Consider the following 24,552-nt stretch of genomic DNA (forward strand, 5'->3'; position numbering starts at 1 on the left):
TAACAAACTAATTATTTCCTACATCCTCTCAATAATAACAAGTCACATTACAAATGAAAACAATGTGGTCCAATTCCTTATACTATCTGATGAACTGCTATAACACATTTTGTTAATGAGTATGTTTGTTGTATCCTGTTAATGTGCTAACCCGCATGCCGCATTCTCCCTACAATCTTGCCTTAATGATGCTGTAATTACACGGGATGGCACTGCTTGCGCCCCTTGTGATTACAGTACACAAGTAAACAAACTTGTAGTAATATATGAGGGCAAAATATTTAGAACCAGCTATGGTTAAAAGTGGTTAGTGCCATGTAAAATACTTCCGGATTAAACTGTGACAGATTTTTAATGTGACATTTATCCTCCCACCAATTCCCCGCGAAATGCGCCAGACTTCCACGTGAGGGAGGCGCAAAACGGCATCTTGACCCATTTTCCCTCTTTCTCTCTCCTCCTCAGTTTGAAATATGAAACCTGGTCCATTTCAGCCAACTTTGTCCCCCGGGCTCCCAGTTCCTCCGGCGCCAATGCTGCTCTGCATTACCAGCTTCTTTTGGCTTTTTCAGACCCGATTTCCTTCATTTTATCAACTTCTTCCACTTGGAACTGTTTATGCCAAGTTTTTTTAAACTTTAATTTTTCCTCTGCAACCCGCATGGGAATTTTAACATATCCGCTTTTTCCTAATCAGTCCGTTTAAGAGAAAGTTTTCCTTTTTGACCGGGATGCTGGTGGTCCTGTGAATTGAGCTTCAGACAAGAGAGCCGGGAACGCATCGCCTGTATCCTCTCTTTGTCTTTGTGCATCGTTGCCTCTTTATGTAGAACTGTCTCTGGGATGCAAGGAGACTGTGAAGCACCCTCCCTTTCTTTTTTTTATTTTACACACAAAGGAATTAACTTTTTCACCTCTAAGGACCAACAATGACGAGATTTTTGTCGAACATGCGTGTTGTCCTGGTTTTATTCGGATTAGTTCTGCTCTCTTCTCCATCCACAAGAGCCGAGCCGGAGGTGCAAGACGAGGAGGAAGAGGAAAGTTCCTGCCAGGGCGCTTTTGACCTGTATTTTGTTCTTGATAAGTAAGTGCAACAACTTTAAACATTCATCTTTTCTTACAGACATAATAGAAAGAGCACTTAAATGCTACCTTGCAGCATTGTAAAAGCAGTTTGCCAAACATAAAAAAATAAGCTAACATCTGCATACTTGTCATTAATACGGTTTTATTGCGGGTTATTTGCCTGATTTGTGTCATGCTGTAATTGAGGACAAACTATGCCCTTTATTCATTAAACATGAAGTGAATAAAAGCAGTATTACTGCTTATAATAAAGTTGCATAAATAGTAGAAAATATATAAAGGCTACTAGTTTCATAAGTGGTAATAGGCAGCGCAGCATCTGTTTGCGTGCGTGCGCAACGACGCTGACTTGCAGAGTACAGTCTGCTGAATAAGCAGAAAGAGGGCAGTCCATTTTGATGTAAGAAATATGTTATCTTTCTCTCTCTTTGTCTCTCTCAGCAAGGTGAAGCATGGCCCCCATTTGCTACAACCTTTCGTAAATGTCCTTAAATTAAAAACTAAAACCAAAAACATCATGGCAAATTATCTTTCCTGCCCTCCCAGCTAGGCTAAAGGGACTTTTTCCTTCTTTGCTTAGTGGCTGCTCACCGTTCCCTCTTTCATTTCCACTCTCCTTACGCCCACATAGGAAAAATTTTGTGGTTATGTGACATCTTAGTGCTGGACTTTAGCTGGAAAGAAGAAAAAAAAGGAGAAACTTCAGAGTTCCTACTTTTCTTGTAGTGTCATTACTGTACAGTAACTTATATTTAATCCAATGCATCCTCTGTCCCATATTGTAAGTCAGTAGCCACTAAATGATCACTGAAACAAACAACTGACAACAGCTGTAGAGCCACAAAGTAGATTTGATTGAAATAACGAAACAAGAACTGTTATCAATGCTATACTATTCTATCTGCATTGTTTATCAGAAGTTATCCAATTAAGATTTAAAGCATGTTGCTGTTTCAGCTCTTATCCTTCATCTTGCACTGATGGAGCAATGCCAGGAGTGGGGAGGGGAAACAAGAAAGGACAGGAAGCAGCAACATTTATGGAAAATGTGGTCTTAATTTGGCAAACAAGATGTTGCACGCAGCACCTTTAAAAGCCTGTTGTTACAGTTTGTTCATGAGGTTGTAAGATACAGGAATCAGAAGTGTCATGCAGATTAGCAAGCACCAACGACTTTTTAATATCTCATGCTAGCTTGACTCCTTTACCAGATGGATAACATATATCTCATAAAGGCCATCACTTAAAATCATAGAATAGTGTCGGTGTTCACACCTTGATGTAACACTAGACTTCACAGCAGCTGTGATATTTCTTCTGCTTCATGAGCAGAAGTGGACACAGAGCATAATTTGAGGGGGTTGCATTTGGCTAGTGTTGTGCAGGGAACACCGACACATGTGGTAAATTAGGCCACAACATCTTTTTTTCAATGTCAGATGCTATTGTTAGGTTGTCTGCGTGCTTTGGTGCCCACTCTCAGGGTGACTCACAAGGTTTAGCCATTGGTTGTGGACTTCAAACAGATGAGGGTCATTAGAGACCGGTATTATCCAACCCTCAACCCCATCCCTTAGGCCTCAGTGGGTTTTATGAGACACATTCTTAACTCTATGCCCTTGCTGATCCATATGGAAGGTGTAAAGTGTGTGAGGAGGGTTTTCAGTACATTAAAGAGCAGAGGACACTGACCCTGTAAACCAACAAATAGTGCTCTACATGTTTTATTTTCAAGCATGACAACACACAGAAAGCGACATATAAGACAAAGTACTAGCAGTTCATTTTATTGTCAGTCTGTCATCATTTTTATATAGACCCAAAGACCAAACTTGGAAATTTCCTTTAAGTCACAGGTGAAGTCTTAAGTCTTAAGTCTTAGCTGTTGAGCAAATGGGAATAAACAGCTGAGGGGTTTTATGCTATCTTTCATAAATGATGTTCCATACCCATTAGATTGATACTGGAGGGACCTCTTACATTCTAACTTAATCCAGTGCCAGGTTTTGTTTCCTATGCAAGCAACTGTACTTGTGTTTTCAAAATGTAGCACTAATCAACCCATTGGTAACCATCTATGCTGTGCTTAGAAACAACAGGTTTTGACCCTGAAAGCTGTTGTCAGCACGCTAACATGTTCAAATTAACAGACTGACACATCAGTGGCAGTGGCCCTCAGCCCCTAAAACACATATTGAAGCTAACAGAAAAACTATATGCACTAATATCCTGACTCCACAAGTGACAAGTGCTGCTCACAATGAAGTTTCTCACATGTAACACAGGCTTGCACCACAGGAAAAGTATATATACAACAATCGTTCTGTACATGTGCAGACATTGCTGCCTTTCAGTTTGAGCCAATCAGAGTGAATCAGGAAGCTTCTCAAGGTTCAAATAACAAAGATTCCAAAGCTGAGGTGACAACTAGTTGTGAAAATGCACAGACATTTGTGATTTGTGATATAAACTTCAGGAAGGATAGAGCCTGGAGTGCTCAGCAACATATAACATTTATAAACGTTTTACCATCTCAAATTAGCATGTAAGGAGTACAACACTGTATATTAGCTATGTTATAAATAGCCGGTACAGCTGATACAGCTGATGGGAATGTCATCTGTATTTTATGAGGTGTTTTGGTCTGGGCTGAAGTGGAAGACGACCAACCAGCTGATGTTGCCATCCTCTTGAGTCACAGTTCCAGTGTTTCTTAAAACAACTGCAGACTGGTTAAACCATAGATCAGTGTTTAGCTGGAATATGTTATAAATATATTGTTGACTTGATGGGACGGGGATTCGCCTTTTTGGGAAGAATGAGAAACATTTTGGCCAAAGGAGTCGTGAGTTTCACAGTAATGAGAAGAAAAGGCCTCTGTTATGAAGTCATGGCTCCAACATGTAGGACAGAGAAATAAATGGGTGGTTCCTCTCTGTGGTGTCAACGAGGCTAATGACTGAATGGTTGCCAGTTTGAATCTGGGACATCTGGGACTGGGTTTGGAAAGTCTGCGCTGTAGTGAGCCGAAATATCCTGAGTGTCCTGCAGACCTACATGTAAAGAAGGGAGGGTTGTTACAATACTTAGTTGATGTTTAAGGAATGAGAAACTGTAACACAACGTCCAGCAACAGACCTGAAAGGTTGCAACCAAATGAATGTGTTGACCTGTATCTTTAACACACAGACACTGAAGTAAGAAGGCTGATAACACATATGGTAGTTGATTAACAGCCCAAACAGGATGAATTACTTGACCACGAAGAGTCTCCAATTAAAAACAATACAAAGTACATACAATACAATTTTCCATGTTTTTTTTATCTCTGCCTGGTTGTAATAATGTACTCCTACCAGACAATGCATGTAGCGCTTCTGAAAGCTGTTTGCTGACCAAATTAAATAGCGGAAGTAGGAGAATGCTAACTGCAGTACAATCAAAAGGAGAAGAATGCTTAGGGCTTTAGATAGCAAAAGAAAACATTAGCAACAGTTGCTGGTTGCTCCAGGTGTTATGCTATAATAAGATCCAGAAACTGAGAACATTGCAGAGGTTGAGCATGGCACTAAAATGTAAACATGCACGCCACACTACTGCATCAGAAACACCAGCATAAAGGACAGAACATGCTGCCAGTGCCTCCACCAGTACAGTTTAATGCTACTGTCAGACAATGGACCGTTAACATTAAAAGCAGTCCAAGTTCTGCCTCGCTGACATATTCCGCTTGTAGTACTAAGACATGCACAGAAGCTGTCTGGTGGAGCTGCAGGACTGAGGTCACACCCCTTTCCCTAATCCAAACACACATTTAACCTACAGATGAAAGGTCAAAGATCCCTCAGGATGGTACAGTCCACAGCAAAACAGATTCTTGTGTTGATTTGAAGCAAACACTCATTTATCCATGATTCAAATGCAACGGAAACATGAACTTCATTTCTGACTCTCGTTATTCAGTTGTGTCCAAGCTATCAATGTTTTCATATTTCCTGAATAGGTCAAAATATATGGTAATGTCTCTCTTATATATTATAATGTTATTTACACAGCCAAAAATCTGCCAGTGCATTCATTCAGAGCAGTGAACAGAGTTTTAACCTCAACTACTTTCTAGGTGTCCAGTCATTGTAGGAGTAAAGCCTTCATACATTTAGATTCAAAAATATGCGTAAACCATGTTATATATATATATATATATATATTTATTTATTTATTTATTTTTTAATGAAAAAATGTAAGTGTAAAGTGTCACCATGCTAACATTTGCATACATACTTTACATTAACTGTCATTTGTTTGCAGGTATGCATTCACAATCTGTTTACCTCATAGTTGTGTGAGAGAAGAAGTCAGAGCTGTCACAAACCAGCATTAATCCTGTTTGAACCATGATTGTCAGTGAATATTGTCTTGATATTTGGTCTGGACCAAAGTGGTTGACCAACCAACCCACTAAAAGACAGCAAGAGATCAACTCTTCACTCTTCAGCCAGAGCCACACAGCTAGCTTGACTAAAAATGTTCACCCAACCCAAAGCTGACAGCTGGTAGCTGATGATGGTTTCCCACCCCAAAACTGAGATATGAGGTGTGAATAATATAAAAACTTGTGGGCATCTTAGTTTTGATAAGATTGTCTTGTTGGTTCATTTAGCTGATCATTCGAGGCATATGTTTCAGCCCCAGGCTGCTACATATGCTCACACAAGGATGTATTTTTGCTGATTCAGAGCAGGCGGGCTGCAGCTTACTGTTTTATATGGAAGACAGCGCTGGAGGAAGGGCTTTGGGTGTGTTCATATGGCAGAAAGGAATTCACCTACACTATAAACCATATGTTAATGTTAACTCTTTATGAAGACTTGAAGCAGACAAGATGTATCCTTTCAAATCTGTATCTTGGTTCCAACAGACTTCCATTGCCTCCTCTTTCCAGCCTTTCTCCTAATTGTCCTCGTTGTCATTATTCTTTGTTTTAATAATAATCTCCTTCAGATAGGCCCCAGCCAAATTACACCATTTCTGTCTCGTCTTAACAGTAAAGAGCACTAATCACGGCTGCAACATTTCTTTGTTGTTGTTTCTGATGAAGTCACAAGTTGGCACACCGGTTGGGCGTTTGGTGATGCTGACTGAATCCTGGCAAGTCAGTGGAAAATCTGAACTGCAGCTGCAGTCCATAAATATTTGAGCTCTGCTGGATGGGAATACGTTGTAGCTGTGGAATGACACTTGCTCTGTGTCTTGTCATTTTGTCTTTTGGAGCGTGCTGCTTTTCTGTTTTCGACAGGAAGAAACGTCTTGTTAAATGTTATCATGCTGCCTTGAGTCCCTCAGGGATAAAAAACAAGACAAGAGGTTTTAAAGGGGATGAATGCAGCTCCAACTCTAATTTAAAACTTCTGGTAATATTTTGTATATGACTTTAATTCAATGCTAACAGAAAAAATGGCAAAATATATTTTCAAGATCTTTAGAGTCTGAAAAAGAAAACCTTCTTCCTTCAACATACATCTTCAATGCCTCTTCACCAGCTATTCAAAAGTTTTCTCAAAAAAATTACTCCCGGTTTGGAATAGACATGCAGCAATAGCTCAGCAATCACCCAGTAAAGATTTTGACTTCTGCAAAGGCTGTAAAAGTAGGTTAGTGGTTTTAAACAAACAGATCCTTGTGCCCAGTCAGTTAAATTGGAGCACCATCATTGGCTGCAGACTGGGGTGGTGTGGGTAGCTCCAGCTGGAAATGCAGACAGCCTCCTTAGCAGAGTTGGGGTTTTTTCCTAAAGTTTTTTCTTCTTTGATACTTTGAACCGTGAGAACGAAGCTGAGAGCCACTAAGCCCTTCACACTGATGGAGCTTTTTCCCACATGCCGTCATACCATCGCCCTGGAGGACAGAAGTGCATGTTGGGTAGTTTAGAGTGAGCTTGTGTGAGAAATAACTGAAATAAAAACAGTTTTCTCAGAGAATATTTTGAAATGACTTAATATCACACAGATATGCTTCAGCTGTAATATCCTTTGCTAATGTTATTGGATTGCAGGCATGAAGTCACTAACACTAAAATCGCTTCCTGGAGCCGTTTTTATGTTTTTACTTATTTTCTTTCAACTTTTTTCCATCTTGAAAACACTTTCAAAGCTGCACCATTTCACATACCTGCTCATGTGTGTGTCTAGCTTTTTAGCCGTCAAATACTTCATTAGGTACAGTGATTTTTCAAAGGTTTTTATTGAATACTCATCATTTAAATTATGAGACTTACATGGTGCGGTAATGGGCAATAAAACCTACAAAATACTACAAAAATTGACAAGTAGCAGCTTTTTGAAGGGCCATTCAGAAGTTTTGCCCAAGCCTTTCTTTCACTGGTTTGAACCCATGTGAATGTTAAACAGTAAGGATTTTCTGAAGCAACTAATTTGCTGGTAGTTTAAAAAGAAATTTAAATTCCAATTAGTCGACTAGTCTAAAGGTACGAAAAGTCTGAGAAAAAGTGTCTAAAATTAATTTAACAAGGCTACACATGGTATCACAGTGTCTGTGGGTAAACGATGTCAACTCGTTTGCTGAGTGCAGCTAACATTAGCAGAGCTAGCACCACTAGCCTTTGGTCCTCCCTATGGGTTAACATCACATACCTGTGCTGTCTATGCAACGCTCAGGTTGAGTTAACCACACAGCCTGCATACAGTAAATGTTTTCTCCAAATAAAATATGTCAAACCACGTGACACTACAAGATGCCATCTGTCATCTGTGCTTGAGAACAACCGGACAGTTGTCATCAAACAGAGCTGCAGCTCTTCACTACTTCGTACTCAATATCTTCATTGTGATAAGGACTTTTCAGGTGACTCATGAGATCCATTGTGTTAGAACTTGATAGTTTTTCCTCCTCTTAGCATACTTGCAGCACATGTTTTGGGGAAAGCAGTGGAGTTGTCCTCATTTAAAACAGTGAAAACCATCAGCCAGGTCAGACCTTTGTACTCTCACTGTAGCTGCACTTGTTGTTGCTTGTCTTCTCTGAGCTTTATGGCAGATCACGTAACACCACCTACTGTGTCAGAATGTGAAGGCTTGTTAATACAGAAAAAAAAAAATTCTATATATCATTTCATAAAGATTGAATTTTTTTAAATTGGAAATATAAATAATAAAACATTCCAGTTATCTGCCAACAAATTCTTGGACCTATAATCGTGCATCCCTAAAGGGAGCACATTGGTAATATGTCAGTGTTTGAGGAGAGGGCATGTTGGCCATCTCTTTTTAACAAACTGTGACATTCATGTTAACATATTCAAATCTAAGAGCCAGTCAGTGTGATTTTTCTCACATATATTCTTTCAGTCGCCCTGTCCTCGTTCCCCCAGAGCACTTAATCTTTTTCTCTCCTTCTCACTTCTTTTCCTTTCCCCTGTCCCTGAAGTTAACTGTCTCCATGTTACTACAGTAACCACACTACACACCAAAACAAAATCATCCGGCTTACATTAACACTGGTTATGTATAAAGCCAAGACTTAAATATGGCTTGAATTAAGAAATTTTTTGATGTTGTGTTTTGTTAAATTTAAAAGCTGACAGCTAAATGAGAATCATCCAGTAACTGTGCAATCCATTACATGACTAGTCCATTAATATTTTCAATAACTGACAACAAGTCGACTATCAACACAGTCTTCATTTATAGTCCTAACCCGCTGTAACTTATCTCAACAACATTTACTATACTCAACATTGTCGGTCAAATGTGCGTAGTTAAAAATGATAAAATAAACAATAATCATTTTAATGCTGGCATTCATGATTATGATTGGGACACTGTAAGCATGATGACATTTACTAAAGTAGCTGTAACAAGTTGAAGGAGCCATGGATTCTGTTATCTCTTACAGTTAACATTAGACTGAATTCTTGAAAAAATTGAATTTCCCCCCTGGGGATCAATAAAGTACCTTTCTTTCTAATTCTAGTTTTGTGCAGAACAGCTCCATTATGTGATGGTGTTATCAAATTTTTAAATCTGGTTATATTGTTCTTTATAAAATATGTAAGCTCAGCAACACAGAGACCACTTCTTTATGATCATGCTTTTTGAAAATAAGTTTAAAAAAGACTAAGCAACTTTACGTATTTTAATACAGTCACCATTACTGTAAAGTACAAGGATCACCCCAAACATAAACACAATCTGATGGTCCTGGACATGCGTCACCACTCACTCACACACTCTCTCTCTCTCTCTCTCTCTCTCTCTCTCTCTCTCTCTCTCACACACACACACATACACACACACACACACACACACACACACACACACACACACACATACACATACAAACACACACACACACACACACATACACATACAAACACACACACACACACACACACACACACACACACACATACACACACTCTGACATTTTTTTTGTCTGCAGATCCAGTTGTTGCAATCTAACCAAGTCAGCAGATAAAGCGATTACTGAAAGAAGACTGAAGATGTTTATGTTCTCTCGCTCCTCTTGGCTCCTCAGGGTTACTTCCTGTCTTCTCAGTCTCCTCTGTTTAGCATCATTTAACAGTAATGATGCATATTACTTCCTGGTGCGCCCACATTTGTTTGGAAATAGTTGATTATTCCTCTTATCGTTAGATACAGTAATGAAGCAGCAAAAGAGATGAAAGGATCCACACTGTGGATGATTTAGCACCAATAGATATGGAAGCAAAAGTAAGCGTTAATAACTATCTATGTCTGTTTGAGCATTTGTGAACAGATTTCAGTTGTAAGGTTTTTTGAAGGCTATTTATGCCCTTACTAAAGAGATGATAGATAAAGGAGGGATGGAAATAATATGGTTAACAATGCCTTTGGTAATGTTGGCACATCAGCTTCTCAGATGTTAGTAACATCCTCTAAGTAGTTGAAAAGGTTCAGCCTGCAACCCATACACTTGTTTCAGCACATTCCTTACCTTTTTCTGATCATTGGTAATTACATACCTGTATTTTTACCACTGAGCATAGTCTATAAACAAACTCTAAAGACCCTGGACAACAAACCTAACATGAGAAGGACTCTGTGATCTAATCAGTTGTTTCCGCCCGCTCTGGTCATCTGGTGGTGTCGGTGCTTCTGGCTGTTTTTCACGATTGCCAGCTGGGTTGGCTTAAGCACACTGAAGCAGGTTGGAGGAGAAAAACTTGGCCTTCGCTAAAAGTTATCATGAAACCATTGGCATGTTACTTCTGGCGGACAAGTTAGTGTCAGCACCATAGACTGTATAAAATATGGACGTAGTATCCGTGACGTCACCCATCTGTTCCTGAGAGCTGTTTTGAAGCAAATCGACGGCGGCAGCCATATTGGTAATGCGGAACTCAACTAGGCAGAGTGTGACGTAGTGTGAGCCTCTTAGCCAATGGCTGTGTGTTCCCGACCGGGAGTCACGTCAGTCATGTCCTTATTTGGGCAAAACTGGTAATCCTAATATCTTCTGAACCGTCACGTTAGAAAAAAATTCACTCCCCGTACAGTGTGTGCCATTAGAGAGATTAGCTTCACAGGGCCAAGCCGTTTTTTGAACCAGGCTGTAAACATGTTTATTAATGCTGCAAAGGTCGTCTTTTTCCCATTCATATCTATGTAGTTTCCGGTGTTTCTGCAGCCAGCCTCAAGCGGATTCTCGATGTATTGCAGTTTATATCACTTCCGCATTGGCTTCATCGTTTGAGACCGGAGTTTGCCGCTTGGTCAGCTCCAACAGATTTAATGATATATTGCTGATAAGTTTTACCTTTCCTTGCTCTTTTCTTTTCTTTGGTTTCTTCTTCTCTCTGCCCTCAGATGGCCTTTGACCAGAAACATGCATCTTGCTAAAATCTGTCCAGTAGAGTTAACCTTTGATGATTTGCTGTGACATAACTTCAAGCTGCTGTTGGGCCTGATCACTGTGTTGGCAAATTTGACGCCTCTCACCTCTCAGAAACCTGTATTTACTGAGTCCAAACCCCAAACCACTTAACATTAGAGATCAACTTAAATCATTAAAATTAGATCAAACGTTTCAAGGGAGGTTGAGGCACCGCATAAAATAGTTTCAACAAGAATCATAGAAAGAAATCGACCACTTCCTTTCCCAGCGCTGTTTGGACAGGTGAGTAAAACTGCAAGCTAGGCCTGGATCCCACGGCTGCAGCTACCTCAGACAACCGAACCGCTCCAAGCCAAACAAGAGCCATTGTGGTTCAGGAATAAAGATAAGCAGCTTAAAACCAAAAGTGGGAGTCCTCAGATTCACCCTGATGTTAAATAAATACTGGAGAATGATCCCAACACCTCTACAAGGGCTGATGGAAAGTTGAAACAGACTCTTTATTAATTTTTCCCCCTACTCTGTTGCTGTAATGGAACAATTTACAAAAAGAAATTGGCTCCTGCTGTTCCTTCGGGTCAGAGGCTGTCTGTGTATGAGACTATTTCTGTTTGCGCTGCACATTTTACTGAACATCCAAGCTAAACATCTCTCCTCCTCCAGCCTGAGTTGTTTTATATTTTGGGAAACTTTTGTATTGCTTGAAAGGTCTTGTCCTTTTTTTGTTGCAGTCAGCCTCACAGGAATGTAAAGCCTTGATGTTGAAAAACAAGTCGTGTCATTTGATTAAAAAAAAACCCAGAGAAATCACTGAGGTAGGGTGCTTAATTGCTCCACATCTGTATCTGTTCAGAATAGAGGAAAGAGAGCGTTGTAACTTACATAGTGTTACATGTTTTTGTGTTGCTTTTGTATTTGGAGTAAGGGACTGGATGCTACCAGCATGGGTGGCCAAGGGCGCTCAACCTGATCCTGTAAGCTTTGCCAGGGATGCATTGCTCTACTCTCGCTGCACAACTCTTTCACTGAAAATGTTGCCTTCCTTTTGAGCAATCAATCTGTTTGTTGGTCTTGGATTTGAGTTTGATTAAATCTGGGGTGAGCTGGCCCTCGTTTTCATAGAGCAGCTACTGTTCTTCGTCCTGATTCAACTTCAAATGTTTCTAACTGCTGAGTTTTTTGTTTGTTTTGAGGTCTTCATGCCAAAAAACTTTACATCTTCTGGTTGACATCTTTACTGAAACTGTGCAACAACAAAACCTGTTTTTGTTACCTCTCTTCAAGTGGAAAATCCAAGTTTGGAAGAGAAATCGACTGTATGTAACTTACATTGTCTGGTTGACCAAACTGAGCATTAAGTTTCCTGTTTGGCAGGATAAAAAGGTTTGAAATGTGTGATGCATGATGGGGAAGTCCCTGGTATTCACTGGCTATGTTTTCAGTTTGGCCGAATAATCATCCCTCCGCTGCCAGGCAATAAGACAAAAACACAGAGGGGTAAAACCTCGAGTCAGCTGAAGACAAATAACATTAGTCACAATTCATTTCTATTTCAAGTCTTGGGCTTGAAGAAAACGTATGTTGTTTTTCTAAGTAGATCAGAAAACAAAAGTTTTTTTGGTCCTTATATCTTCAAATATACAAAAATAATGAAAACTTTGAGCCTCTAATCTAATCTACTGAACAAATGTTTTACTATCAGGTCAAGGGAAGAGGAAAGTCTAATAAGCATGAAACTGCTCATTCAGTTTATTATGTCTAGGTGTGACTTCAGCAGGTTTGAGTGTTGTAGAAACTATTACAATAAAAGATAAGCTAGAATAACAGAGTCAATGTTTAGTCTGGTTCCCACTGACTCCTGCTAACTCCCATACATCCTGTTTCAACCTGATGAGACCAGGTGTGTTGTAAGTTTTCATTAATAAAGACACATTTCATTTCATCAAATTTCTTCCAATATCACTTATAAGCACGTAGCTGACTCAGTAATGTCTGTTTCGTTGGTATTCTTATTGGGTTTGTGGTACACATTAGAGAAATTATGTCTCATCCTGCACATGGGCTTCTTCCTTGTTTTGTGTCCATTGAAACCCTTTCCAAAATTGTTCGTCTTTCCCCGTTCATACACAGGACCTACAAGGTGTGGGTGTATAAATCAACTCAAGTTTGAATTTTATATTTATGTATATTTTAACACCAAATCACAATCAAAATGATCTCATGCTCCCACATCTCATCCCATACTGTATGACTATGAGACTATGTGCAAGCACAACAGTGCCAAGAAAAGACTTCCTTCTATCAAGTTGAAAACTCAAACTGAACTTAACTCATTGGTGGAAAGCTGTCTGCCTCTACTGACTTTGGTAGCTGTGAAAGGGAATGATGAAGCCAGAATCAATCTCAGTATGTACACATGTCCTGTGTGAACACCTAACCTAGTCATGCAGTTCCACAGGGTTTGGTTTTGGGACTAAAACATTTGGATAAGGAGATTTTGTTGGAGCTTTAGACACATGGTCTCTTCATTCCAATGAAATCTGCTCAGTGGCACATCAGGCTGATGAAGTTATTCTTATTTACCTTCCTTCCAAGCCTGTTGAATGTGTAATGTGAAGGAAACAACTCTGGCTGTATCTTAGTGAATTTAAAACTTTATGTGAATCTCCTTGTTTTATTATTATTATTATTGATGAGATATATCTGGCTTGATTGGATAATTGTCTATACTTATTTTAATTTGTGGTGCTGTATCTCCTCTATTGTTGTCTGGACCATGGGACCATAGTAAATGAGGATTCTCCCTCAATGTGTTTCATAAGGACTTCAATATTTGAAATGATAATGATGAACTTAAGAACTTAAATTGGAAACTGACTTTTTGAACATTGAGCATTATGTTACCACCTGGTAGTTGTAACTTTATAGTTTGTTCACTTGGCTTCAAAGTTCTGCACACTTTCTCTCTTGCCTGCAGTGCTTTTGGCTTTTCTAAAGGTGCATCATCACCTAGCTCTACTTTTAACCGAGCAAATAAATACATAAATCAAAAATCACTTTGCAGTTCAAGAAACTGAAGCCCAAGTAATCTCTGTGGATAATTATAAGAGTTGATCTTCCGCCCCACAATGAAACATCAACACTTCACTGTCGGCTAGTTCTTGTGTGTCTAATGCTGTTACATCAGCCAGTCAGCACCTAAAATAACATTCTGCAAGCTCTGCGCTTTTTATTCTAAGTAAGCTTCAGCCTTTTAAGAGGCCTGCGATGTAACCACAGTCAGCTAGCTCATTTCCCATGAGTCATCTCTTGGCCCTACTCGTTAGCTAATTGTTGACCTGCTGACTGGTCACATCAAGCCGGAAGCCCTCTCCCCTTAAGCTCACACATAATAAAAGTAACACAAACACATAGACGCACACATGCGCACAGTCCTCCCAGAGGAAATGAAGGTAGCTCCATGGGGAGCTGGTCCAGTTTTATGGATGTTCTCTTGGGAGATCAGGACCTCCATCCACAGCCTTCAGGGTCCCATTCAGGATATAGGAGGGTGCTAAATTGCACACCAGACCATGCCACTAGCCTCTTAAATCTAATCTTGCTAGGCTAGATGTATGGGCCTCTAATGTGGGGAGCAGGCATATTGTTTTAATCAATCCCCCAGAGAGTTTGTGTGATGCAAAAAGAGGATGGGTACTTTCAGTATGACATTTCAATTTAATTTCCTTCAGGTTTAGAAACTAAGAAGGGGAGTAGTAGCAATCTGTACCGTGCAATGCTAGCTGGTGCAAGAGGCGAGTTAGAGAGCTTGAGAAAATATACCTTTTGTTACAAATGGCTGTGGCAGATTGTAAAGTTACTGAAACAGGATTAACAGCTATGTTTGCCAAGAACAGCTTGTTCTCCATGTTGTGGAGCTGATGATTTTACCCCCTGTTGTTTTTGGCTAACAAAGCTGTACTTTATGTGTGACTGCTCTACCATATGTAAGTTTGGTGTGTCTGTTCACAGCTTATGTCTTGGTGTTGAGTTTTTGCTGAACTAACAATTTGTAACCCAGAAATGTTATCCCACAGTGATTGAGTGTATTATCTTTTAACCGTGCTAACCATGCCCAGTCTTTTATGCTAGCAGCGGATGTAAAGTACTGAGCTACTAAAGGATACTTATTGCATTTAGGTCCCATTTTAACCATCATGAACTCTGAAGAAAACTTTCAGTAAATGTATTGGACCTTCCTGTATGTTGATGTATCTAATTCACATGAACTACAAGTGCTGTTTATTTATGATTCCTTTTTCTTGTCTTCAGGTCTGGCAGTGTAAAGAACCACTGGGACGAAATCTACTACTTTGTGGAGAATTTAGCAGAGAAATTTAAAAGGTAAGAAACGATTTTGGAAACATCTTTGTAACAAACATGTGAACAGTCAAAAAAAGAGTAAGTGCATAGGTGAAGTGGGCACTGTAACATTTGAAACTGTTTAAACACTAAAGCCTTGTTGCTGCTGTACTCAACTTCCTGCAGCCTTGGGTTGTAGATCACTAAAGACAAACACACACTTTATGCAGAAGTCATCCTGGTAAAGTAAAAGAAAATATGCCCCTACAGCTACAACTGGCCATATGCTAATTCATTCAGCAACCAGGCTTGTATTTCCCTCTGTTCCTGCAGTGGTTGAAGCGGATGTCTGGAGGCAGTGTGGTTACAGCCAGTAACTACAGGCCCAAGTGTCTTTCTTTGTTTGAGCAGCCTGAATTGAAGTTAATTCAATAAATAGAGGTAGAAGTGTAATGTGTAATATAAAATGTTTTATACTTGCAAAGGATAGAGAAGCATTGGAATATCAAGGAGTTATGAATGCATGTTAAAAACAAAAAATCTCAATATAATCTTATTGAATATGTATTGTACATTTATATATATTGTGTATTTATAATACCTTTTATCAATCACCTGCATATTTTAATGTAAGTTGAAACAGTTAATATATTCTCTGTTGGTTTGAAGATCAACTGTATTTTAACACAACCCCATTTTCAGAAAAGTCCAAGAGGTGTCTGGATCATGTTTATATATGGTTTCCTCTCTGTATCAACATTTTTTAACCTGCTTTAGTGACATTCAAAGCTCGTGCAGCGATTTCCACTACAGAGTGTTGTATGTTTTAAATGCAGTGCCGCCTTAGGGCCCAGCCATCCAGTATTGGTTTTCAACCTTGTCTCTTTTCTGCAAAATAAAATGCTGTTATGTACTGTGGATGATGAAATCTCCAAATTTTGGGCAATGTTTCGTTAAGGAACATTAATCTCAAATTGTTGATCTATTTGCTTTCGCAGTCTCTCAAAGAGTGTTGAACCTCTTCCCATATTTTCTTCTGAGAGACTCAGCCTCTCTTGAACGTCCTTTTTACACACACCCATGTTGTTAACCCATTGCATATTAACCTCATTAGTTGACAGATGTTCTTCCAGATGTTTTTTATTGCATTACACAACTTTTTCAGTGTTTTGTTTTCCCTGTCCTAACTTTTTTTTTAAATGTGCTGCTGGCATCAAATGAATAAACAAAATAAAATGAGCATATATTTTATTCATAAAACAATAACATTTTTCAACATTTGATGTGTTGTCTTTGCACTTTATTCCATTGAATATATGATTTGCAAACCACCAAAATCTGTTTTCATATCATTTTACAACAGTGTCTCCACTTTTTTTGGAACTGGGGTTGTGCAATGCAGCTTTAAAGGAGTAGAAGTGTGGTGTACAATGTGAAAATTAAAAACTTGCCCTTCTGCACTTGGGTGGTTTTGTTTTGTCCGTACTGCTTGAGAGCCACAACAACACCTGGAGCTTTGTGGTTCAGCCATAACAAAGAACCAACACATATTCTTCATACTTTCTGTTTTAAACAAACATGAGAAAGTCTTCAACTTTTCTCAAAAACAATTCAACACATCATTTTCAGACAGCTGTGTGTGTTTACATGCATTAGGTTCTTTCTAAATATAATTGGTCATGTCTAAACAAAGATAACACAGTTTTCCACATCGATGGATTGTTGACGCAGTTTGAGTGTCAACATTTAGGTCATTGTCACGCAAACAGAGACACAACCCTGCACACCAGCACAGATCCATGCATGGTGTCCCCTGCTGTCTTATTGTGGGGTGATGTGTTAGGCTGCGTTCAAAAAGAAAACTCACTTCCAGCATGTTGGAGTGAACTGAACGAATGTGAAATAGTTCATCCTCAAGTAGTTCATGGTTTAAGCAATCTTTGTTCATTCAAATCTGGCATGGGGCTGGAGTTTATGATGGAGGCTGCCAACTATTTCATGTTCCTGAGGAAAACAACAAGTTGCAGTATAACTTCAACTTTGGATTGAGACAATATTTCTGATTAATGTCAGACGATATGGAAATATTTGTTCTGATGTGTTTTAAATCATCACTTGGCAGGATATTATCAGTAATTGGTCCATCTTTGGGGGATTTTATTTATGCACACTATTGGAACCAAACACTGCAAACATGTGGTCTGCATCATGACAGTGCTGATTTTATTTTCTGTTCCAGTCCTATGCTGAGGATGTCCTTCATTACGTTCTCCTCCAGAGCATCCACCATCATGAAGCTAACAGAAAACAGGTAAAAACACTGTAACTAATGTAATACTTGAATTGAATTACTCTAGCTGTGCATGACAGGCTGTCCTCAACAAAACTAAACAGGTGTTATTCTAGCACTGAAAGACGAAAGACAGAATCAGACATTAAGGAAATGTGAAAACAGATGTCCCTGCTGTTAATTGCTGCCATCTGCCTTTTAATTGAAACTCAGTGAAAAGAGAAATGGATGAATATCCACAATGGTAGAGATTAGTGTCCACAATGGAAGAGAGGACAAACAGGACACCACTAGCAAACCAAATCTGCTCTTCTTTCTCTGCAGGGTGAACATTAAAAAGGGACTGAACGCTTTGAAAAGAGAGATTCCTGGTGGAGACACGTTCATGCACCTTGGATTGCAAAGAGTGAGCATTTGACCTGTTTTTGTTTAACTCTATATCACACTCAGAGTAAAGACTGTTATCCTAACAATCTGTCTCTAATGTATTTTCATTTGAAGGCGAATGAGCAGATTAACCAAGAGAATTTTGGTAAGCATCCAATAATAAAAATCTCTCTCCATGTCAGGGTTGAACTACGTCAAGGTTAAAGTATGCCTCTATGTTTCTTTTCCAGGCACAGCCAGCGTGATTATTGCACTGACAGATGGAGAGCTGCAGGAACATCAGCTCATCACTGCACAGCAAGAGGTGAACCTCATATTGAGATTGATTTCGGAGAACTGCTGCATTTTGAGCGTTATCAGCATGGCTCATTTAGAGGCAGAGATACTTTGATTGCTTGAGTGCAACTCTTCAGGAAATAAGCGCCGTTTGCTCTTTCTTTCAACAGGCAGAGAGAGCCAGGTCTCTTGGAGCTATCGTGTACTGTGTTGGTGTGAAGGACTTCAATGAGACACAGGTAAGAATCTCTCTAACAATTTCTCTAAGCTTTAAAATCTACTGGCTTGTTGAAGTTTCGCATGAATACAACATGAGCTCTGGAATCCAGAACTGTTGAAACATCCAACTCTCAGTTACCTCTTTGCAGAGTGTGTGCACAATTACCCTTCTGCAATTTGTCTTACCCATAATTTAAAACTTCCTGAAAGCTAATACAGGTGATTTTTACCCCAGCTGCCTCACAGGCCTAACACACAAGGCTGAGCTGGAGAACAGCCAGAACCTTGAATCATACTTAATAGTTAACCTCAACATGATGATGATGTGGAGTTAGATTCAGGGTCGTGTAATGAATATGAAAAATATTTGAGAGATGAATGTTTCTCCTGACATTGAAACGGGCTGGTGGACCTCCAGTAACCAGACATGGTTTTCCTCAAGTTCAGTCAGGCTCCATTTGATTGATTGTAAATGGTCCCATTACCTGATTGTAGATAATAAAGTATGTGATTAGAACTTTAAGCAGGTTTTGTGTATGCAGTTCTTCACAGACTTAAGACCCTCTTTATACAGATCTCTCTGTCTACAGTTCCTGGAACTGTCTTACACCAGTACTTTTGAGGCCAATTTGGGCCTTGTCCAGAGTTATGCTCTAGTTGTTGAAGTTATTACCGTTTCACACATTTGTAATATGTCTTGTCATTGATTTTTTTACGATGTACTTGTTCAGTTAGTGTGTGTTAATGCATTTATTTCTTCTTTTATATCCATACTCCTTCTCTGCCTCTCTCCTCCTGTAGCTGGCCACCATTGCAGACACCATCGAGCACGTGTTTCCTGTGTTAGGCGGCTTCCATGCTCTCCGAGGAGTCATTGATTCGGTAAATAAACTTTTCTTTGTGCAGGAAGAATTTCTGCAGTGCAAGGTCACAAACAGGCAGGATTAACTTCCCCATACATTTACTTACATATGATCTGCTCTGCATTGGTACAGCAAGCTTTTATTACTCACTTGGATGCCAGAAGTAACTGAAGAAAACATTCAGAGAAAAGTACACAGAAAACTCAGTTATTGTAATTGAATTACATTTCAGAAGTAGCTTCTAGCCTTGTTCCTCTTCAGCCTCTGCATCCACTCACTGCGTAGGTTTTCACAAAGCAAGAATTCAAAGGTGGCACAGGTTTGGAGCCCATACATAGTTTTTAGTGTAACGTGTTCAGCTCAAATAAGCAATAAAATGTTTTTAATACACACCAAGCTGAAGTCTTGATGTACATCTGGCTCATGAAACACACTCAAATATTTGATTAGCACAGCAGAGGCAGGGTAAGCACTCACCAAGTTGTCTTGTCATGAGAGAAGACCTCCACAGAAGTAGAGGGAGTTTCCAAACATGTGACCTGATGAACAGGCCTGATGGAGAATACAGGCATGTTAATAATCAATGCCAGAAAAGGACAGTTTCAAAAGGCAAAGTGCAGATGACACTGTGTAGCTAGTTATCATACTTTCTTTTACCAAAAGTGTAAAATTATCCCTGTCTTTCCTCTTCGTTTCCCCTCCAGATCATCAAGAAATCCTGCATTGAAATATTAGCAGCGGAGCCTTCCAGTGTGTGTGCAGGAGGTGGGGCACTGAATTTACACACTCACACACAACCACACATACACTGAAGTGGGTCTCCCTAAGTCATTTAACAGCACCAGCCACCCATCAGCTCTATAACTGTCTTAATTTCATTACTGAGTGCCCAGTTTCCTTGTCTCTCACTTCAGTAATGACAATCCCAGACTGAAAGGTGACCTTATATGGGCATCCAGGTCACCTACAGGAAAACTATTGGGACAAGGTACAACATTGGGAATAATGTTATAGGTATCATTAAAGGGATTGACTGTGAGAGGCTGGCAGTGGTGAAATTGGATGCAGCTGAAATGTCAAGAAGACGACACTCTTTAGAGTCCTGCCAAGAGAAAGATTATCACAGTTATAGCTGCATTAAAGGCACATTAAAAGACACCAATGAACAGATAAAAGCAGGGCTGGATTAAATACCATTGGCAAAAGCAGATGGAACTTTTACAGCTCTCCACATCTGCTTTTGCCTTTTATTAGGCAGTAAATTACTTTCACTCTTAAAGAGGAAAAATATTTCACTTAAACAGAATATTAGTCTCCTGTCTGTTGAAACAGTGAGAGATGAACTATCCTGTTCAGTCCTGCAGCTTCTCTTATTGATCAAAACACAGCGGAGTGTTTTCTGTGATTTACAGGCAGCAGCAGCAGAAATCTTGAAGTCAGAGCCCAGTTAATTTGAAACTCAGTCATATGAGTGGCTTAGTTGAGTGCTGGATGAGCTGACTAAGTTGTACTCTGTTTATTTGGATTTCCTGGAACAAATTTTGAGCAAGGACTCATAAATAAAAGTTGTTTTTCGTTTGAGTGTGCACAAACCTAACAACTTTTTTGCACCCTGGAGTGGTTAACAACAAACTGATGTCTGCCTGTCTCTTGGTCTTTTGTGTTAGTAATACTAAATGTACATGGTCATTCAAATTAACTACAAGACAAATCAATGTATGACCAAATGAAAGAAAGGTTGAGTTTGACAATGGCTTAAAATGTGACAGTGAAGTCTGAAGATGCAAATGAGACTAAGTGACAATACAAACAGTAAAAAGTCATTTTAGCTTCATGAGGGGTTTTTAAAGGTCCTGTAAGGGACTTTGGCTTTGTGTCAGTTTTGAGGCCCTTGTGAAAAAGACGTTTGTCTTGTGTTATGGTGTTGCGCTGATTTTGCTCTGAACAAACATAACTAGTGATTGCTGACAGAAAAATGAAACAGTCAAATGTATCATTGTGACTTAATTGGAAATGTCTATCTACAGCACTCTTTCTGTTTTTCATTTCCCCTCACACCTACCCTGTAGCAGCATTTGCAGGCATTAATGGATAATGTACTTTTTAAAACTCTGTATTGTTACTATTGGTCTAGTTTGCTTTTGTAGGTCATGTAAAGGCATCAGTATTAATTTTAGCAGGATTTATAACCAGTTACAAACTCCTCACAGGAGCTTTAAATCATTTAAATATCAATGCTTTTTGTGTTACCAGAGTCTTTCCAAGTGGTGGTGAGAGGAAACGGTTTCCTCCATGCCAGAAACATCAACCAGGTGCTATGCAGCTTCAAAATCAACGATACTATCACGATCAGTGAGTACATTTACCTTTTGCCAGTTTCTGTCTTTAAAATGCAGCTCAATGTCTCCATAATAAGGTTCAACAGCCTATATCGAAGTCATTTCAAGTCTTTATTTCAGTGTATTACATGTGAATTGCAATATACAGGAATTCAATACAAATCGTCAAGGGTAGATCTTTTGCAGAACAAATGTTCTTGTAAATCTGATTTATGCCAAGCAAACGGTCATTTTCAAATTAACCAAAGTATGAATTGAAATAAAAGGCTTAGGCTGTATCTGTTTAATGTTCGCCTTCTATAGCATGGATATTTCAAATTGTAGTTGTTTAACCCTTAATGATATCTGTTTTTAAGTGCATATAGTTATACGTCTAATCAATCATTTCAGCTCAAACTGATGAGTATACTGTTGAGGAAGGTAATGTATCAAAGTGTTCTCTTTTCCTCCTAGATGAGAAGCCAGCTGATGTAAAGGACACATTCTTACTGTGTCCAGCTCCGGTCATTGATGAAATTGGGAAGTAAGTGATTCTTAAATATTTTTATGATTCGTTCACATTAAGATTCATCTAAGGGTCACATCGTTTGGCTGTATCATGCATCTTAAATAACGTTTTCTTGCCACAAACACAGAGAAACACATGTATGCACACAAGCGTGTGTAGGCATAGACCATGAGAAGCCTGCCATACATTAGCTCCTTTTATGATCCCCATCACTGGCCACATTCCTCTTTTCTAGATCCCAGTACAGCTTAGCAAAATACAAGAGGCTCTGTAGCTTTGCCAGCACATGCAGTGGTACACCCTTCATGCATTTGTCCTACTTCTGTCCTGAATTAGAAGAGCAAAAACAACTGGAAACAATTGTTTTTTGACATTTATAGACACTAGAAAGGCAAGATGAGAAACCTAGAAATCTAAAGGGAGTCATCCCAGTATTTGATAAATCACTGGTTTTATGCTAATGTCAAGAGAGAGTCTTTTGTTTTCTTGTTGTTTATTGACTCCTTTATCTTGGAGCAGTTGAGCAAAAGTGGGGTCAGAAGTTTCAGAGAGCAACACATCACACTGTTATGTCAATCGACAATGGATTATGTTCATTTCTTTAACATTTAGGGTCGCCAACTTCCCCTTAACTCTTAACTCATTGATTTGTAGTTTTACAATATTTAATGCTTTGATTCAGGGGTTTTTATTTGCCGCCTGGCTGCACTAAAAACAAATATCTGTCAGCACCAAATGTTTGACAAAGTTCGCAACTGGCGGGTGAACAAAGAGGAGTATGTAGCAGCCAAAAGAGCTACATTCTGTTTATCAGTCAGGAGTCATTGGAGAACAAAACACAGTCACAAACAGGGACAGTGTCACTTTAAAGTTGTTAGCTTGAAATACGTATGCAGATGGATGCAGTTGTTGTTGCTCCAGATCTGCATTAGGTGTGCTTAGAGAACTGTAAGTCAACATGTTGCCCTATATAGTTGGATGTCATTACTGCTTTGTTGGACCCCTCTGTGCTGGAGTGCCTGAACTTTTTGTGTCATCTCAGAAACTGTCTTGTGCATGTTTCTGGAGAATCTGGAGAATCTGGTGCTTCATTGTTTGCCTGTGAGAAAACAAAACTTGCAACCTCAGCTCTGGTTTACCACTTAGCTCAGGCTGAGATAAATAAGAGATCTGATAGTTAATTTGCATTTCTTAGTTCAGTATCAGGTTTATTAACATACACATTAAAAAATAAAGCATGTTTCAGTCCGTCTCTGTGTCCACTGGCTGACTGAAGTGGAGGTGGCAGGATGAGAATACGAAGACGTCTGAGGTTATTTTATTCAAACATTCACTTTCTGGCCGTGGCCGGGGTCACTCTGTATAAGCGGTGTTCTCTTTTTAGAGCCACCCCAGGCTCCAAAATCAACAATCCTCAAACCTCTCTAACCAAAGTCTTTATGAGGAGAAAAGTACAACAGGCCACAGAGGAGAAGGTTCACTGGACAGTGGTTATAAACTTTAAAACTACAGGGAGACAAAGGGAGGGGGAGGACACGACACTCTGAACACACTCTTGAACTGTAATAGTGATGGTTAGTGCAGGCTTGTGTAATTATGACACAGATTCCTTCACTTTATAGCCCCATTAAAGTTATGAATCTAATTTACAGTTTATTTCATATTTGCACTGGCAGTAGAGAGGAAGGGGAATTTTGGTTAAGCTACTTTGGGGAAAGATTTAAACAACCTGGACTGATAACTTGATGCTTTAATCAATGCACTGACAGAAGGGTCGTAAAATTGAAGGTACATGCTGTCCTGTTGCTTCAACTTCCCATCAGACCAGGTCAACTCTGCCTTTGTATATTTATTCTACTCTTGCCTTACTTCCCAAAACTTTCCATCCCATCCCCTCAACCTTCCAACTCCCCAATCCCACACTTATCTTTGTTCCCTTCCCCCCTCTCTCTCTCTCTCTCTCTCTCTCTCTCTCTCTCTCTCTCTCTCTCTCTCTCTCTCTCTCTCTCTCTCTCTCTCTCTCTCTCCACCTCTGCCTTGACTTTCGGTGCCACGGTGGCTCTTCTCCCCCCACTGTTTTGCCTCCCTGGTTGTTTTCCAGCCCCCTACCTCGTCTGTCTGCCAGCCTGTTCACCTCTTTCCCGTATCTGTCTTTTATTTGTGTCTGTTACACACAAACTCCGCTTTTCATCCCCTGTCAGTCTTCCGCTCTCTTTCAACAGTCTGCTTGACCATTTCGAGCTGATCAAAGGCACGCAGCAACCAGCCTGGTGCTTTCAAGTCTGTGGCCACGTGTTTCAATGCAGCAGTCTGAAAACCTTCAGACAGAAGGAGCTTTAACTTCTT

At 39.6% G+C, this 24,552-nt stretch overlaps 1 protein-coding gene across 1 annotated transcript in view; it reads left to right on the plus strand.

Annotated features, from left to right (window-relative positions):
* The first annotated feature begins 293 nt into the window (after positions 1-293).
* antxr1c (ANTXR cell adhesion molecule 1c) overlaps positions 294-24,552 on the plus strand; it is a 41,391-nt gene continuing 17,132 nt past the window's right edge. Inside the window, exons 1-11 of the mRNA XM_034708711.1 lie at positions 294-1,087; positions 15,295-15,366; positions 17,564-17,635; positions 17,939-18,020; positions 18,116-18,146; positions 18,232-18,305; positions 18,448-18,516; positions 19,298-19,378; positions 20,064-20,124; positions 21,613-21,711; positions 22,152-22,221. Of these exons, the coding sequence (XP_034564602.1) occupies positions 930-1,087; positions 15,295-15,366; positions 17,564-17,635; positions 17,939-18,020; positions 18,116-18,146; positions 18,232-18,305; positions 18,448-18,516; positions 19,298-19,378; positions 20,064-20,124; positions 21,613-21,711; positions 22,152-22,221 (869 nt within the window). The 5' untranslated portion in view covers positions 294-929. The remainder of the gene's footprint in view (positions 1,088-15,294; positions 15,367-17,563; positions 17,636-17,938; positions 18,021-18,115; positions 18,147-18,231; positions 18,306-18,447; positions 18,517-19,297; positions 19,379-20,063; positions 20,125-21,612; positions 21,712-22,151; positions 22,222-24,552) is intronic.

This window comes from Notolabrus celidotus, chromosome 18 (genome assembly GCF_009762535.1).
Source record: "Notolabrus celidotus isolate fNotCel1 chromosome 18, fNotCel1.pri, whole genome shotgun sequence".
Taxonomy (NCBI): Eukaryota; Metazoa; Chordata; class Actinopteri; order Labriformes; family Labridae; genus Notolabrus; species Notolabrus celidotus.